The sequence below is a fragment of the Nicotiana sylvestris genome, chromosome 8 (assembly GCF_000393655.2).
Source record: "Nicotiana sylvestris chromosome 8, ASM39365v2, whole genome shotgun sequence".
NCBI classification, from domain to species: Eukaryota; Viridiplantae; Streptophyta; class Magnoliopsida; order Solanales; family Solanaceae; genus Nicotiana; species Nicotiana sylvestris.
In genome coordinates, this window is record NC_091064.1 from 205,845,693 (window position 1) to 205,860,228 (window position 14,536).

General features: G+C 37.1%; 1 protein-coding gene across 1 annotated transcript; it reads left to right on the plus strand.

Moving 5' to 3' along the window:
• Positions 1-4,380: 4,380 nt before the first annotated feature.
• On the plus strand, positions 4,381-8,850 carry LOC104225622 (acid beta-fructofuranosidase 2, vacuolar). Its single transcript, XM_009777465.2, has 7 exons — positions 4,381-4,823; positions 5,315-5,323; positions 5,765-6,621; positions 7,002-7,163; positions 7,312-7,547; positions 8,240-8,327; positions 8,452-8,850. The coding sequence occupies exons 1-7, from the start codon at positions 4,403-4,405 to the stop codon at positions 8,635-8,637; spliced, it is 1,959 nt and encodes a 652-aa protein (XP_009775767.1). The 5' UTR covers positions 4,381-4,402; the 3' UTR covers positions 8,638-8,850.
• Positions 8,851-14,536: the final 5,686 nt, after the last annotated feature.

Consider the following 14,536-nt stretch of genomic DNA (forward strand, 5'->3'; position numbering starts at 1 on the left):
TCGAGAATAGATGAGGACAAGGATCGAGGATGGATAGGCCGGTCCATTTGAGTGAAGACTTCCGACCTAATCCTGGCCGAGAAGATGCCATTTCTCGAGAAATGGAATATGAAGCGTAAGTACAATCCCACGTATAGATTTCATTTATTATTTTGTTTCTTTTGCTTCTTCTCATCGACATCCTTCTCTATAATGTAGCGGTCTCTTGGATGCCCAATGCAATTCCTAACCTCGAGAACTGGGTTCGGAACCTGGCTTCGACCTCTTCGTATGTTGAGCGCTCATGGCATGATTTGGAAAGTGGACGATGGGAGGCCAAAAATCATGGTAAGCCCCCTCTCGTGTATTTGATGATTTTTGTTGAAATGTTTCTTTTCATACTCACTTGGTTTCCTTTTATACAGGCCTCGGAGAAAATGTTGTCATGAGTCCCCCGTGCTGGAAGGAAGAGGTTTCGCCCCCGGCCCTGAAACCGGCGAAGGATAACAAGAGGAAAAGGGTCTCAACCTCCGAGGAACCAAAGCTCAAGAAAAGAAAGGCTCGTAAACCGAAAAAAGACACTGTCGTCCTACTTGCGGAGGTAGTTCAGCGGCTAAAAGAGGAAGAAGAAGAAGAAGAAAATGAGGATGATGACTCCGAGCTGGTGGATCGAGTGAAGAGGAACACCGAGGCCCCAAAGGCTTCTAAGTCAGTGAGGGTTGGATAAATTCAGCCTCGAACCGAGGAGGTCTTGGAAGAGGGCCCGGGCAAAGTCCTTGAGTCGATGGAGATCGAAGATGCCTCCGGCCGAAATGAGCAATCGGAGGGTATGCCTGAGGGGGGCGGCTCCGAGGCCCTTCGAAATGAAGAGAATGCCCCAAGTGATTCACTTGGGGCAATAATAATTGGAGACTCGCCGACTCTCCCTGCATTTTTCGAGGAGGCAATTCAAAATGCCCAAGCTATGAGGACTCTCGATGTGGAAAGATCCCATAAAGGGGAGGATCTTTTCCGTGGTTGATTTACAGGAGTTGAAGATGCTATCGACTCGAGTGATACATCAAGTCTTTTTGATGAGGCTCAATGAATCCTGAGTCGAGTAAGTCTCAACTCCCCTTATCGATATCACACTCGCATTTATTTCTTCTGGTCTAATTTCCTTTCTTCTTTCTGTATAGGCCTTAGCACTCCATCGGGAGGCGTTTTCTAAATCCCGAGTAGAGCTGAGCCAATGCGAGGCCGATCTTCAAAGGCTCATGGAGGAGAGAAATGCCCTCAAACTTCTTAGTCCCCGATTCATTAGCATTCGATTTCTCCGGTACAAGTTTGATTCTATGAACAACTTCTTGTGATATTTCGAGCTTTATTCTGCTTGGTACTCGATTTTGATTTTGGAGTTACGCTATTGTAGCTTGCTGAGTCTGCAATATTTCGAATATCATTTGTAGGCTAATTCCACCTTCTTCACCACTCTGTGCATTTTGATCGGCTGCTCCGGCATCTCTGCACATGCTATTTTCATGGTCGATGCCCAAATTCCCACTAATGGCAATATGAGATCTGACATCGACTGGGTCTACGGGGTGGTCCATCGGGGTTGATTGGAGGTACTCCATTTCCGGGGGCGACTATGTTTTCGTTTTCGCCATGAATACCAAGGCCGTTGTCTGTGTAAGTGGGTGCTACTTGAGAGTTTGACATGTTGATTCCTGAAATCAAAGACACTTATGAGAACAAACGTAAAGCAATGTGTGTTATGGGAATTAATACCAGGCAATCACTATTATCTTTAGCCCCACGGTGGGCGCCAAACTATTTACCCTTAAATTGAATAATAATTAAACTTATAATGTGGTTTTAAGGATACGTAATTTCACCTAATACCAATTGATAAATGTAAAGATTAATAATAGAAATTAACAATAGGATAAAGCAAATCAGTGTTTGAATGAAATTCAGCCCTCGAGTTTGAATACCCTCGAACTGACTTGTGCAAGAACAGATAAAATATAACAAGCTGATGACAAGAATATGAACTAAAGAAAAGGCGTTATATTGCTTTTATATCTCAGAATGTAAGGTGTTTAGTAGAACAATCATATCTATGGTACAATTCTTATTACAGAAATAAATCTCATGATTGGCCTAAACAATTGCCCTTGATATGATTTGTTCCGTAATTTTCGCCTTGATCTTCGACCGGTCACGGATATCTCGCTTTTCTGTTATTGCGCTTTGCTCGAAGTCTGCCATATTTGGTCTCGATTGCTGTTGGCCTCGATCCCGACAGACACCTCGATTCTCGAACTCGATACCTTATCTTCGTGTTCTGGTCTGATCTATACGAACCTGACCTTCAATGCAATTCCCTGGTTTCAATCAAATAGTAAAATCGGGTAGGCTCGATTTTATCCGTATACACATACACACCTAAATTTTAAACAATCTAGCGAAACTAGCCTTTAACTCTTCAATTTTGGAGTTATTCTTAATTAGCACTTTCATAGAAATGTTACCAATCAATTCAAAGTTATTCGTGTTAACATTACTCTTTCGAGTTGTACCCTACAGGCTACGGGGGGGGGGGGAATGACCATCAAGTAAAAAGGAGTATTTCTCAAACTTTGAGCTAATTGCAAGAAAAAATACTCATGGTTTGGTATTCGTATGGTACATGAAAAAAGAAAACAGTCTTTGGTATTAAAAAGGAAATTTTGAATTTTCCAAATTGACTGCAGACATTAAATTGTCAACTTAAAATCAAAAAAGACGAATATAGAAGAAAATATTTTGAACTTTAATATTTGGGGTGGCAAACGGTCGGGTCCGGTCAGATATGGGCAGGTTGAAAATGTAAAATGCAAAAACGGATAAATTATTCGATCATACTATATTAAATATGGATAGAAAATGGGTTTACCGGCGGATAATATGAATATTATTACTTTTGGGAGAATTCCTAGTCTCACAAACTTGAGGAATCTCCAATTTAAGTCTTTACAAATATAAAATTTTAATTCATCGGTTGTCCATTTCTAAGTCGATAATATGGTTCTTATCCATATATGACCCCCTTTTTTTTTTCTGGTAACCATTGTAAATTACCCTTAACTCCAAAAAATCATTACAAATAAAGAGCACTTCCTTTCTAACACGTTTTTAAAAAGCTTATTATCTAACTAATTTTTTAATGGAATCGAATTTCAAATGGAAGAAATTCAAAGATATTTACAGCCAGATTGATCGCAACAACACAACTTCCTATATCCACTTATCTTTCAGGAGTATATTTATGCACTTGCTCATGATCATGGTTTAAATAGAAATAGGTCGATTTTGTTGGAAAATCCAGGTTATAACAATAAATTAAGTTTCCTAATTGTGAAACGTTTAATTACTCGAATGTATCAAATCCAAAGATATTTACAGCCAGATAGATCGCAACAACACAACTTCCTATATCCACTTATCTTTCAGGAGTATATTTATGCACTTGCTCATGATCATGGTTTAAATAGAAATAGGTCGATTTTGTTGGAAAATCCAGGTTATAACAATAAATTAAGTTTCCTAATTGTGAAACGTTTAATTACTCGAATGTATCAACAGAATCATTTGTTACAAATAAGATCTTGCTGTTGCATCGAAAGAGATAAATGTTGACTAATCTGGCTAACATTGAACTTGGTAAAATGAAATGGTTGAATAATTGAAAAATGAGATTATTCAGGAATACACATTGAATGCTGAGATTACGCATTGAATTTCTGGTAGTAGATCCATAATCAAAAAAGTGTTTGTGATTGTTCCAGAAGAAATGAAACAAAAGAAATATGGGTGTGATAACTATTTTTTAGGCGGGTTCTCACTTTTAGCATGCGCTAAAAACTATTTTACATTCAGTAGCCGAAAAATATATATATTTCAGTTATTTTGAAAACGGCTATACAATGTAATTTTTTTAATTCATTTCACCACCACTATTTAATATTTTAAAGAAATCCGCTAAAGCAAATTTCTCAATTTTTCTCAATCCAGGAAACCTTTTAACCAAGTTGCGTCCACTCTAAGTAGGGAAAGCAATTAAGGAAACCTAATATTAATATATTTAGTAAATCCCAAAATCAACCTTTTTCCTATTAAAACAGAAACAACTTTAGCCTTCCAATCTCCTCGTTTAAAGTCGTTTCCCTTTTTCTTTTTTTAAATCAAAAGATTAGTGCATAGAATATTTTTTTTAATATTTCTACTCCTCTTTAGGCATTGTTTTACTGTCGAGGGAGCAAAGAGGAGAAGACAATAAAGAAGTACAAAAAACAATTATATTCTCCACCGTCAGTTTTTGAAAAGAAAAAAAAAAGAAGGAGAAATAGGGAAATTTGTAGTGCTATAAAAAGCTCGTAAAAGTAGTTTGTCCATCACCATGCAAAAGATGGCGGAAACAAACAATAGCGTTCCTTACACCCAATTACCGGCGGAGGACAATAACACCTCCGTTAATTCTCCGGCCGGATGCCGGCTACGACCCAAAAGAGTGTCGTTTATAGCATTAACAGGGCTGGTGGCAGCTTTGTTACTTTTTGTGGCAGTGAAATATGGGAAAAACGAGGCGGAGGATGTGAATCCAGGGCCAGTACCACCACAAGAAACCGTGTGCAATATGCTTGGTTCTAATCTAATGCCGCTGACCAGCATGAAGACGGTGGCGCGTGGGGTGGCAGAAGGTGTCTCCGCCAAGTCACGCGGTCGTTTCTTGGGATTACGGCCGTTTCCATGGACCAAACAAATGTTGGCTTGGCAAAGAACATCCTTCCACTTTCAACCTAAGAAGAATTGGATGAATGGTTAGTAATTCTTTTTCTCTTATGTTATTAATTTTCATAAATCAACTTTATTATTATTATTATTATTATTATACAATAAATCAACATTGCTTATTGATGAATTTTAACATAAACCCGCCTTATGCTTGACGAGATTAACTAGAACTGTATATACAATGAATGATTATCTCCATTCCATTACATAACCATGAATTATGTTTCTTAATTAATTAAAGATTTGACATGACATTATATTTCGTTTATAGTTTAAGAAAAGCTTTGTATTGATGTAAAAGAAACCATTACAGCTTCGAATATGGGATACCTTGTCTTTTTCTTTTCCTAAGATGGATCTTTGATTGCAAGAACAGAGTTTGAATTACTCAGGAAACTTATTTGCTTATTTATTATTTTTTGAGGTGAACATTAATGATTTATTCTTATTTGGCATGTGTTGGATTATTTGGCTTGGATTGCGCTGATCACGGAAATTGCCTGATTCTTTTCGTCAGATCCTAATGGTAAAGTCCATATATTTCTACTTGTTATTGTTGTTGTTCTTCTTCTTATTATTATATTATTATTGAAAATTATCGACATAATCGGGACCTCAAAACATACTAGTCGTAGCAGTTTTTAAGTAGACAGATTGTCAATATGATGAAGACAGTTGTTTTCAGACAATTGCATGTGAATTTTCTAGGAGCAAACACAAATTCCTAGAATGGTAAGCAACTTCCGTCTGTTCCAATTATAACCTCGCTACTTTTGATCCACTTAATCTTATTCAACCAACAGTGGATCACTTATTTAATTATATGTGACCTAGTTTATTGAGACATTTTTACATTAAACCCTTTCGTATTTACACTTCAATATGCATCATACAAAAAAAAAATGTACTTCAAAGTTATACGTTATATTAATTTCTAACTCAAATTTTTAAAAAAAATATATTTTAGGTCCCTTATTCTACAAAGGATGGTACCATTTGTTCTATCAATACAATCCAGAGGCTGCAGTATGGGGAAATATTGTATGGGGACATGCAGTTTCAAGAGACTTAATTCACTGGCAACACCTTCCAGTTGCTATGGTTGCGGATCAATGGTACGACATTAATGGTGTATGGACCGGATCCGCAACCATTTTACCCGATGGTAAACTCGTCATGTTGTATACTGGGTCAACCAACGAGTCAGTACAGGTTCAAAATTTAGCGTACCCGGCTGACCCATCGGATCCTCTCCTAAGAAAATGGGTCAAGTATGAGGGCAACCCGGTTCTTGTACCACCACCCGGAATTGCTGCTAAGGATTTCCGTGACCCCACCACTGCATGGACCACACCACAAGGCAAATGGCGGATTACTATTGGTTCAAAAGTTAATAAAACTGGAATTTCATTGGTCTATGACACTATTGATTTTAAGAATTTTGAGTTGCTGGATGGGGTGCTCCATGGTGTACCGGGTACGGGTATGTGGGAATGTGTGGATTTTTACCCGGTTTCGAAAGTTGTTGAAAATGGGCTTGACACTTCAGATAATGGGCCTGCAGTAAAACATGTGTTAAAGTCCAGTCTTGATGATGATAGAAATGATTATTATGCACTTGGAACTTATGATGCTGTGGCTGGAAAATGGGTTCCTGATAATCCCACTATTGATGTTGGTATTGGATTAAGATATGATTATGGAAATTTTTATGCATCAAAAACATTTTATGACCAAGAGAAAAAGAGAAGAGTCCTTTGGGCTTGGATTACTGAAAGTGATAGTGAAGCTGCTGATATTTGCAAAGGTTGGGCATCACTTCAGGTACAATTCAATTGTGTCAAGCTAGCGCTTGCACATAGATTTAGTTGAAACCTAAAAAATAAGTATTTGAAATTCCGTAGAAAAATAATTTTGAAAGTTGAAGTTGTGTTTGAATATGCATTTTATTTGGAAAAAAAAACAGTTCTAATTTTATGAGTAAACTGCCCTAAACCAGATTTTAGGAACTTGAAAAAAAAATAAACTTTTTCAAAAACTGATTATATTCTATGAACAAACAATATTATCAAAAAAATTGAAAAAAAGTTGCCAAAATCTATGGCCAAACAGGAGCTAATTTCCTTTATTTTTTTTTTCAAACTTCATGTCATATTTGAATTTTGGTCTAATTTAACACTTTGGTAACGTGTGATGTAACACAGCCTATTCCAAGGACTATAAAATATGACAAGAAGACAGGAAGCAATATAATTACTTGGCCAGTGGCAGAGGTTGAGAATTTGAGATTTAACAGCAAGGAATTCGACAAGGTGGAGGTCAAACCAGGAAATGTTGTTCCACTAGAAGTTGGCACTGCCACTCAGGTTTGTTCATTAAATTTAGCTTATATACACTGACTGCCTAAAAGAATTTTTTTGACATTATTAGTGTATTTTAAGCTATTATAGCACGTAACATGCTAATGCTCGAATAAGTTTAACTTACTATAATTTGAATTGTTGATGATTACAGTTGGACATAATGGCTGAGTTTGAAGTAGACCCTAAGGTCTTGGAGAAATTAGAAGGAAGTAATGCTACATATGAGTGCAGAAGCAGCGGTGGATCTGCTGAACGTGGTGCCTTAGGACCATTTGGTTTATTGGTTTTAACAGATAAGGGTTTATCCGAGCAAACTCCAATTTACTTCTACATTGCTAAAGACGCTGCTGGAAATTTCACCACATTCTTCTGCAATGATCTTACCAGGTTCTAATTTCTCCTCTCTTGCATTTTCATCTCATCAATGAAGTTTTAGCCCTCACCCCCTCCCCCAAAACCAAACTAAGAAATTGGAGAAAACCCTTTATTGGTTCAGTGCTTAATAGCAGTATGGAATTCACGATTTTGAGTCAGTGGGTTCTGCGATCTATATATATATAATAATATTTTTCTGCACATGCATATAGTCCGAGCTAGACATAGTGAGTTCCGTTGAACCTGTTGCATCTAGACTGAGTCCGCCACTGCTTAAGCACATCCTTCTCATAACAACCGAGCTTTCCAAAAACTTAAGTATTTCTCATGTCCATACTTTTATTCATGTTTGAAAATGAAGTCAGATTTTGTTTTATAACCGAAAAATCCCGAGGGCAAGTGGCCAGTACATGGTTCGAAGCTCAATGGACACTGGCACCGCCCCTTTATCGTGCTCCACTTAAATACTAAGATTTTGTCCGTGGCAGGGTTTCAACCAATGACGTACGTTTAACTCATATATTAGGAATAGCTTTTACCACTAGACCATAACTCGGGGACAATGTATGAAGCCGGATATTTGTTGCAATTCCTTTTAAATTAAAATGGGGACAAGATCCGAGACAAATCTTGAAAATGCATTACGTAGTATTGTTAAGTAAGTATGAAAATGGTGATTCTCATCTTTTTACTTCCTTTTTTAGGTCATCTGAAGCAACAGATGTTCGCAAACTAATCTACGGAAGCACAGTTCCAGTCCTCCAAGGAGAGAAGCTTTCTCTAAGAACACTGGTAATTTCCCCTTTTTCTTTCTTAATTTCTTAATCCAAATTCTTAATTAGTGCTTGTTTTCGTTTGTGCGTATAATTAAGTTTCCTAAGTATCAATTAATGGGGTATTTTTGTCAATGTAATAGGTGGATCATTCAATAGTAGAAAGTTTTGCTCAAAATGGAAGGACAGCAATAACATCAAGGGTATATCCAACAAAGGCAATATATGAAGATGCTAAGCTCTACTTGTTTAACAATGCTACAGATGTTACCATTACTGCCTCGGTCAAGATTTGGCAAATACATTCTGCAAATATACAATCTAGTTAACTTCCATCCCATATGTAGATTGTAAATTTTCAAAATTGTTTATTCTGTCTTTTTTTATTTTCCACCACCAATGTTTTGTGGCATTCTTTTTTTCTTTTCTCTTCTTATTGTAATTTAATATCATCTATCTCATTCTTCCTATTCTTTTCGCCAGGTATGTACTCTAGAGTTCCTATTGCTGAAATAGAAAAGGTTTCATTTCGAATCCACAAATCAGTGAAGTGGGCCTTTTCTGTGTGCTGCTTTGAAAAGTATTTAGGGCGAACGGCAGCTATAGCCACTTTTAAGCTCGCTATTTCAGATATATTCATAATTTATAATATATTTAAAGATTGACTAATTCACCCAAACTTCAAGACTAAGTATCCTGAATTTTAGTGTCCTGAATTTCTGAACTACTAATTTAAAATTCAGGACATAAGATTCAAACTTCAAGACACAATTTTCGAACTTTAGGGTACGATTTGAATTTTAAGGTTTAAACTCTAGGACACCGTATCCTGAAGTTTGAGCGAAAATGGCTAATCTTTAAATACATTGTAAACTGTGAATATATTTGAAATAACATGCTTAAAAGTGGCTACCTAGTGTCATTTCCACGAGTATTTACACAATAAGGTCCATTATATATTGAATAATTAAAGGCAAATATTTTAATAAGAATTAATTGTTAATCTAGTAAAAATGGTAACAAATTTATTATCACACGTTAAAATTAACTCCCCGCTCTCACTCATGGGGGAAGAGGGGAGGGGTCCTCTGCTCTTGTCTTCTTGGGGGATCAACAGTTGTACTTCTTTAGTTATTCCTCGTGACTCTTTTTGTCTTTGCATTTGTGAATTAAATCTTGGGAGCTAAATAATAGAACCATATGGACAGTTTACGCATTATAATGCTAGCTAATAATAGAACCATATGGACAGAGAGTAGAAAAGACTCTTTTTTCGACTACAAATGGGTCCCAAGTTTCGTGTTTAGTGTTCAGTATTTCCGACAATAACAAGCTTTTAACCTGAAGGTGATGGAATTATTATACACAAACATGACAATATATCAAATAGGAACCATTTTAAAGTTGTTATTTGTGGCTTGAATTATTTCCTTGTATTTTTAGGAAACCCATAGTCCCTATAGGTTTAGGAAAACCTATTGTCCTAATAGTTTTGGGAAAAGAAAATCTATAGTTCTAGTCAAATTGGGAAACCTTTCTCATATATGTTTGGAACCTTTTGGGATCTATATATAGGGCTTGTAGTTGGGGATTCTATAAATTGTATTGTGCTTTTCTTCTCATTTATAGTGGAAAACTCTATCTGCTTTTTCCCCGAGGATTAGGCTTAGCCGAACCTCGTTAAATCCTTGTGTTGATTTTTCTTCTCTATTTGTTTTGTGTGTGATTGTGTGCTAGTTAAATCACGATATTCCGCAACAACTGGTATCAGAGTAAGGTTCGGGTTTCTACATATAATCTAGGGTTAAGATGCCTTCATCATCTTCAACAAAGTACGAAGTAGAGAAATTTAACGGAGGTTCTAGTTTCAGTCTATGGAAGATTAGGATGAAATCATCCCTGGTGTTATAACGATTATGGAAAGCAATTGATGAGGATTTTCCTGAAGATATGAAAGAGACAAAAAAGGAAGACCTGAAGGAGAGGGCTTTCAGTGCGATCTTCATGAGCGTTACAGATAGCGTTCTTCGAGAAATTGCTGAAGAAACATCTGCAGCAACAACATGGATGAAGCTGGAAAATCTGTATTCTAAGAAATCGCTGACAAACCACCTCTACCTGAAAAAGAGGTTATACAATCTCTGTATGAACGAAGGTACACTTGTTAAAACTCACTTTGATGAGTTTAATTCAATTATAATGGACCTGAAGAATGTGGATATCAAAATTGAGAGTGAGGATCAGGACTTGATTGTGTTATGTTCTTTACCACAGTTTTATGATACTTTTGCCGATACACTGCTATATGGGAAAAATAATATTTCACTAGAAGATGTTACTAATGCACTAAAATCTAAATAGTTGAAAAAGAGCTTTCCAGACAGCAGAATTGAGGGCGAGGGTCTTGTGATTAGAGGAAGAACATAACAAAAGGACTTTAATAGGAAAAAATCAACCGCAAGATCAAAGTCTAGAGCAAAGAAGCAACATTGTTATGAGTATGGGGAGCAAGGTCACTTCAAGAGAGATTGTCCTAAGCTGAAGGAGAAAAGAGGGAAGAAGAAAATAGATAATTCGGCAAATATTGTTGACACTGGCAATAATTCTGAAGATAGTGACTATGTAGGGGAAATTTGTGTTGTGAGTTCTAGTCATGGGCAAAATTCTTGGGTTCTTGATTCTGGTGCTACTTTCCATATGTGTCCACACAAGAATTGGTTTGCAACTTACAAACAAATGAGTGGGGTTGTCTATATGGGAGATGATAATCCATTACCAGTAGAGGGGGTTGGTAACATCAAATTGAGAATGTTCGACGGAACTATCAGAAATATTGAGTGTTGGCATGTTCCTCGGATAAAGAAAAAATTTATTTCTTTTTCGACTTTGGATGATCAAGGGTATAAATTTCACTCCGAGAATGGAATACTTAAAGTGTGTAGGGCTCCATGGTACTCATGAAGGATAAACTACATTCTAAATTGTATCATCTTCAGACCAATGTAGTTGAAGGGGAAGCTGTTGCCGTTTCTGGGAAAAGTGATCTGAATCAGTCTCAGTTGTGGCACTTCCGACTTGGCCATATGAGTGATAATGGATTGTCTTTGTTGAGTAAGCAGAATTTGCTGAATGGATACAAAAATCAAGTTTTGAATTTTTGTGAGCATTGTGTGTTTGGTAAACAAACAAAGGTAAAGTTCATCAAGAAGGCCGAGCACAAGACCAGAGACAAGTTAGATTATATACACTCTGACTTGTGGGATCCAAACAGAGTTCCCTCCAAGAGTGGTGCCAGGTATTTTATGACTTTGATTGATGATTACTCAAGGATGTTGTGGGTATATTTTCTGAAATAAAAGATGAGGCATTTTCGACATTTGTTAAATGGAAGACGATGGTTGAGAGGCAAACGGAAAGAAAAGTTAACCGTCTTCGAACTGACAATGGGTTGGAATTTTGCAATTCTAAGTTCAATAATTTCTGCAGCATGGAGGTCATAGTGAGACATTGCGCTTATGTCGGAACACCACAACAAAATGGTGTTGTAAAACGTATGAATAGAACACTTTGTGATAGGGAACGAAGCATGCTTTCACACTCATGTGTTAGCAAAGATTTTTGGGCTGAAGCAATCAATACAGCTTGTTATTTGGTCAATAGATCTCCATCCACCACTATTGAGTTCAAAACTCTTTTTGAGGTATGGTCTGGTTCGTCTGCTGATTATTCAAATTTAAGGATATTTTATTGTCCTACTTATGCTCATGTGAGGGATGGAAAACTTGATCCAAGGGCAAAGAAGTGCATATTTTTAGGGTATGCAACTGGAGTGAAAGGTTATAGGTTGTGGTGCACAAATCAAAAGACTCCAGGGCTAATTATCAGTAGGGATGTAACATTCAATGAATCTCCCTCAATGGACAGTTAGAGAGAGAAGGCAATAGCAGAAACAGATCGTGGTGTCAGTGACCGCATAGAGCTAGAAATTGAATCTCCACTAGCTCAGCCCAGTAGTTCTAAAGTAGAGGAAGTGGAGGAGGTGCAAAATATTGATCAAGACGATAATGTTGATGCACATGCGCAACAACAACCATATAGCATTGCAACATGCAGAGAGAAGAGAGTGATCAACCGACTGCAAAGGTTTACAAGCATAGTTGATGGGAATCTTCTTGGATATACGAATCCTGTGGGATTTGCTTTGGTAGTTGCAGAGACTGCTGATGCGTTTGAGTGTTATAGCTATCCAAAAGATATTTCGGATACAGAACAAAATGACGGATTAGTGTTATGTCTGAAGAGATTAAGTCTCTTAACAAGTTTAGGCATTGCCTAGACTTGGTTGATGCATGCGGCAATCAATAGAGCCCTTGCGAGGGCTGAGGACAAGGTAGAGAGAAGTTGCTCCTGTTGATGAAGAGAATTCAGGCTAAGGGGAAGATTTGTGATTTGTGACTTGAATTATTTTCTTGTATTTTTAGGAAACCCATAGTCCCTATAGGTTTAGGAAAACCCATTGTCCTAATAGTTTTGGGAAAGGAAAACCTATAGTCCTTGTCAAATTGGGAAACCTTTCTCATATATGTTTGGGACCTTTTGGGATCTATATATAGGGCTTGTAGTTGGAGATTCTATAGATTATATTGTGTTTTTCTTCTCATTCATAGTGGAAAACTCTATCTGTGTTTGCCCCGAGGATTAGTCTTAGCCGAACCTCGTTAAATCCTTGTGTTGATTTTTCTTCTATATTTTCTTTGTGTATGATTGTGTGCTAGTTAACTCATGATATTCTGCAACAAAAGTTTATATCAATTTGAAAATGAAACTCATCCTCTTCTTGTAAACAAGGAGTTTGGTAGGCTAATTGAGATTTTAGAACATACCATGAAATTCTTCTCGTGTAGCAAAAAGTACACGGAAAAGTGATGGGTTTTCAATGTCTTGTCCTTATACTTCTTATGTTTTGATGATCTAACAAACTTATCGTGAAGAACCAGATAGAGAACCTGGCCCATAAGGTATATATTTCATGTGACCTGGTCGAAGTCTGAAAATCAGCAAATGGATGAACGACCACAAGGAGGAACACAGCAGGGACCTGATGACCTGGTCCCTTAGGGTTCTCCGACACAAGCATAAGTCAGTGACTATACACAATCAATATAAAGAAAAACACAATAGGGACTTGCTCCCTTAGGGTTCTCTAACAGAAGTACAAGTCAAATGCACAGCTGGAACATAGCAGAAGAAATTGACCATCTAGCAACTATCATATAAGAGGAACACAACTAGTACCTGGTCCGTTGGTGTGTCCTGACAGAAGTACAAAGTCGACAATCCAGCTGGAACGCAACTGCCCAGAAGTGGTTGTGCAGATAGTACAACAGTCACTTCTCATTGGGAAGAAGCGTGCACCAAGAGTTGACATCACTATCTATTGTGTTATCTTTTGTGATAAAACAACCTGGTGCAAGACACACCATTCTTTATGCATTCAGTGATATTCTCTCATGCAACAACAATATTTATCCAGCATTGAAGTCACTGGTGTGTCAAGAACAAGAAGATAACTCCACTAAGAATCAGTTTCTTAATGAGTTTATGTACATCCATAGTTGAGTTGTAATCTTGTTATTTGTTCGTCATTGTAATTCCTAGTTTGCTTTCTTAGAAGCGTTGTCTTAGGAACAAACCAAAATTCATAAACTTCTAAGTTTATGTTGTGACTAAGGATAGTCATAAGTTTAAAGCCTTTGTAACTAGGATAGTTATAGAGTGGCTTGTGGTGGGTGCATCACAAGTTAGTTGAAGTCTTTGCAATAGGATTTTTGCAAAGTGTCTTGTAATAGGGAGATTGCAAGTTAGTAAAGTTAAAAGCCTACAAAAGTAGGTCGTGATTTTTTGATCCCCTTGTGTGGGATTTTTCCACGTAAAAATCCCTTGCCTTCTTTACTTTTAGTCTTTACAGCATTCTAAGCATCATCTCATAGAGGACCAGGTACTCTATAGTTTGGCGGACTCATATAAAAAATAAAAAGGATTAAAAATGCCCCTAACATGTTGAAAATAGTTTAAATTTTCCCTCTTTCTATCTATTGGGCCAAAATTGCACTTAACGTTAATTTTTGGGGTAAAAATACCCCTTTTTAACAGAATTATGAGATGGCAAATGTGGGTCCTTTAATTAAATAGGTGGTACTGATGTATTGGTCCACGTGACATTCGACC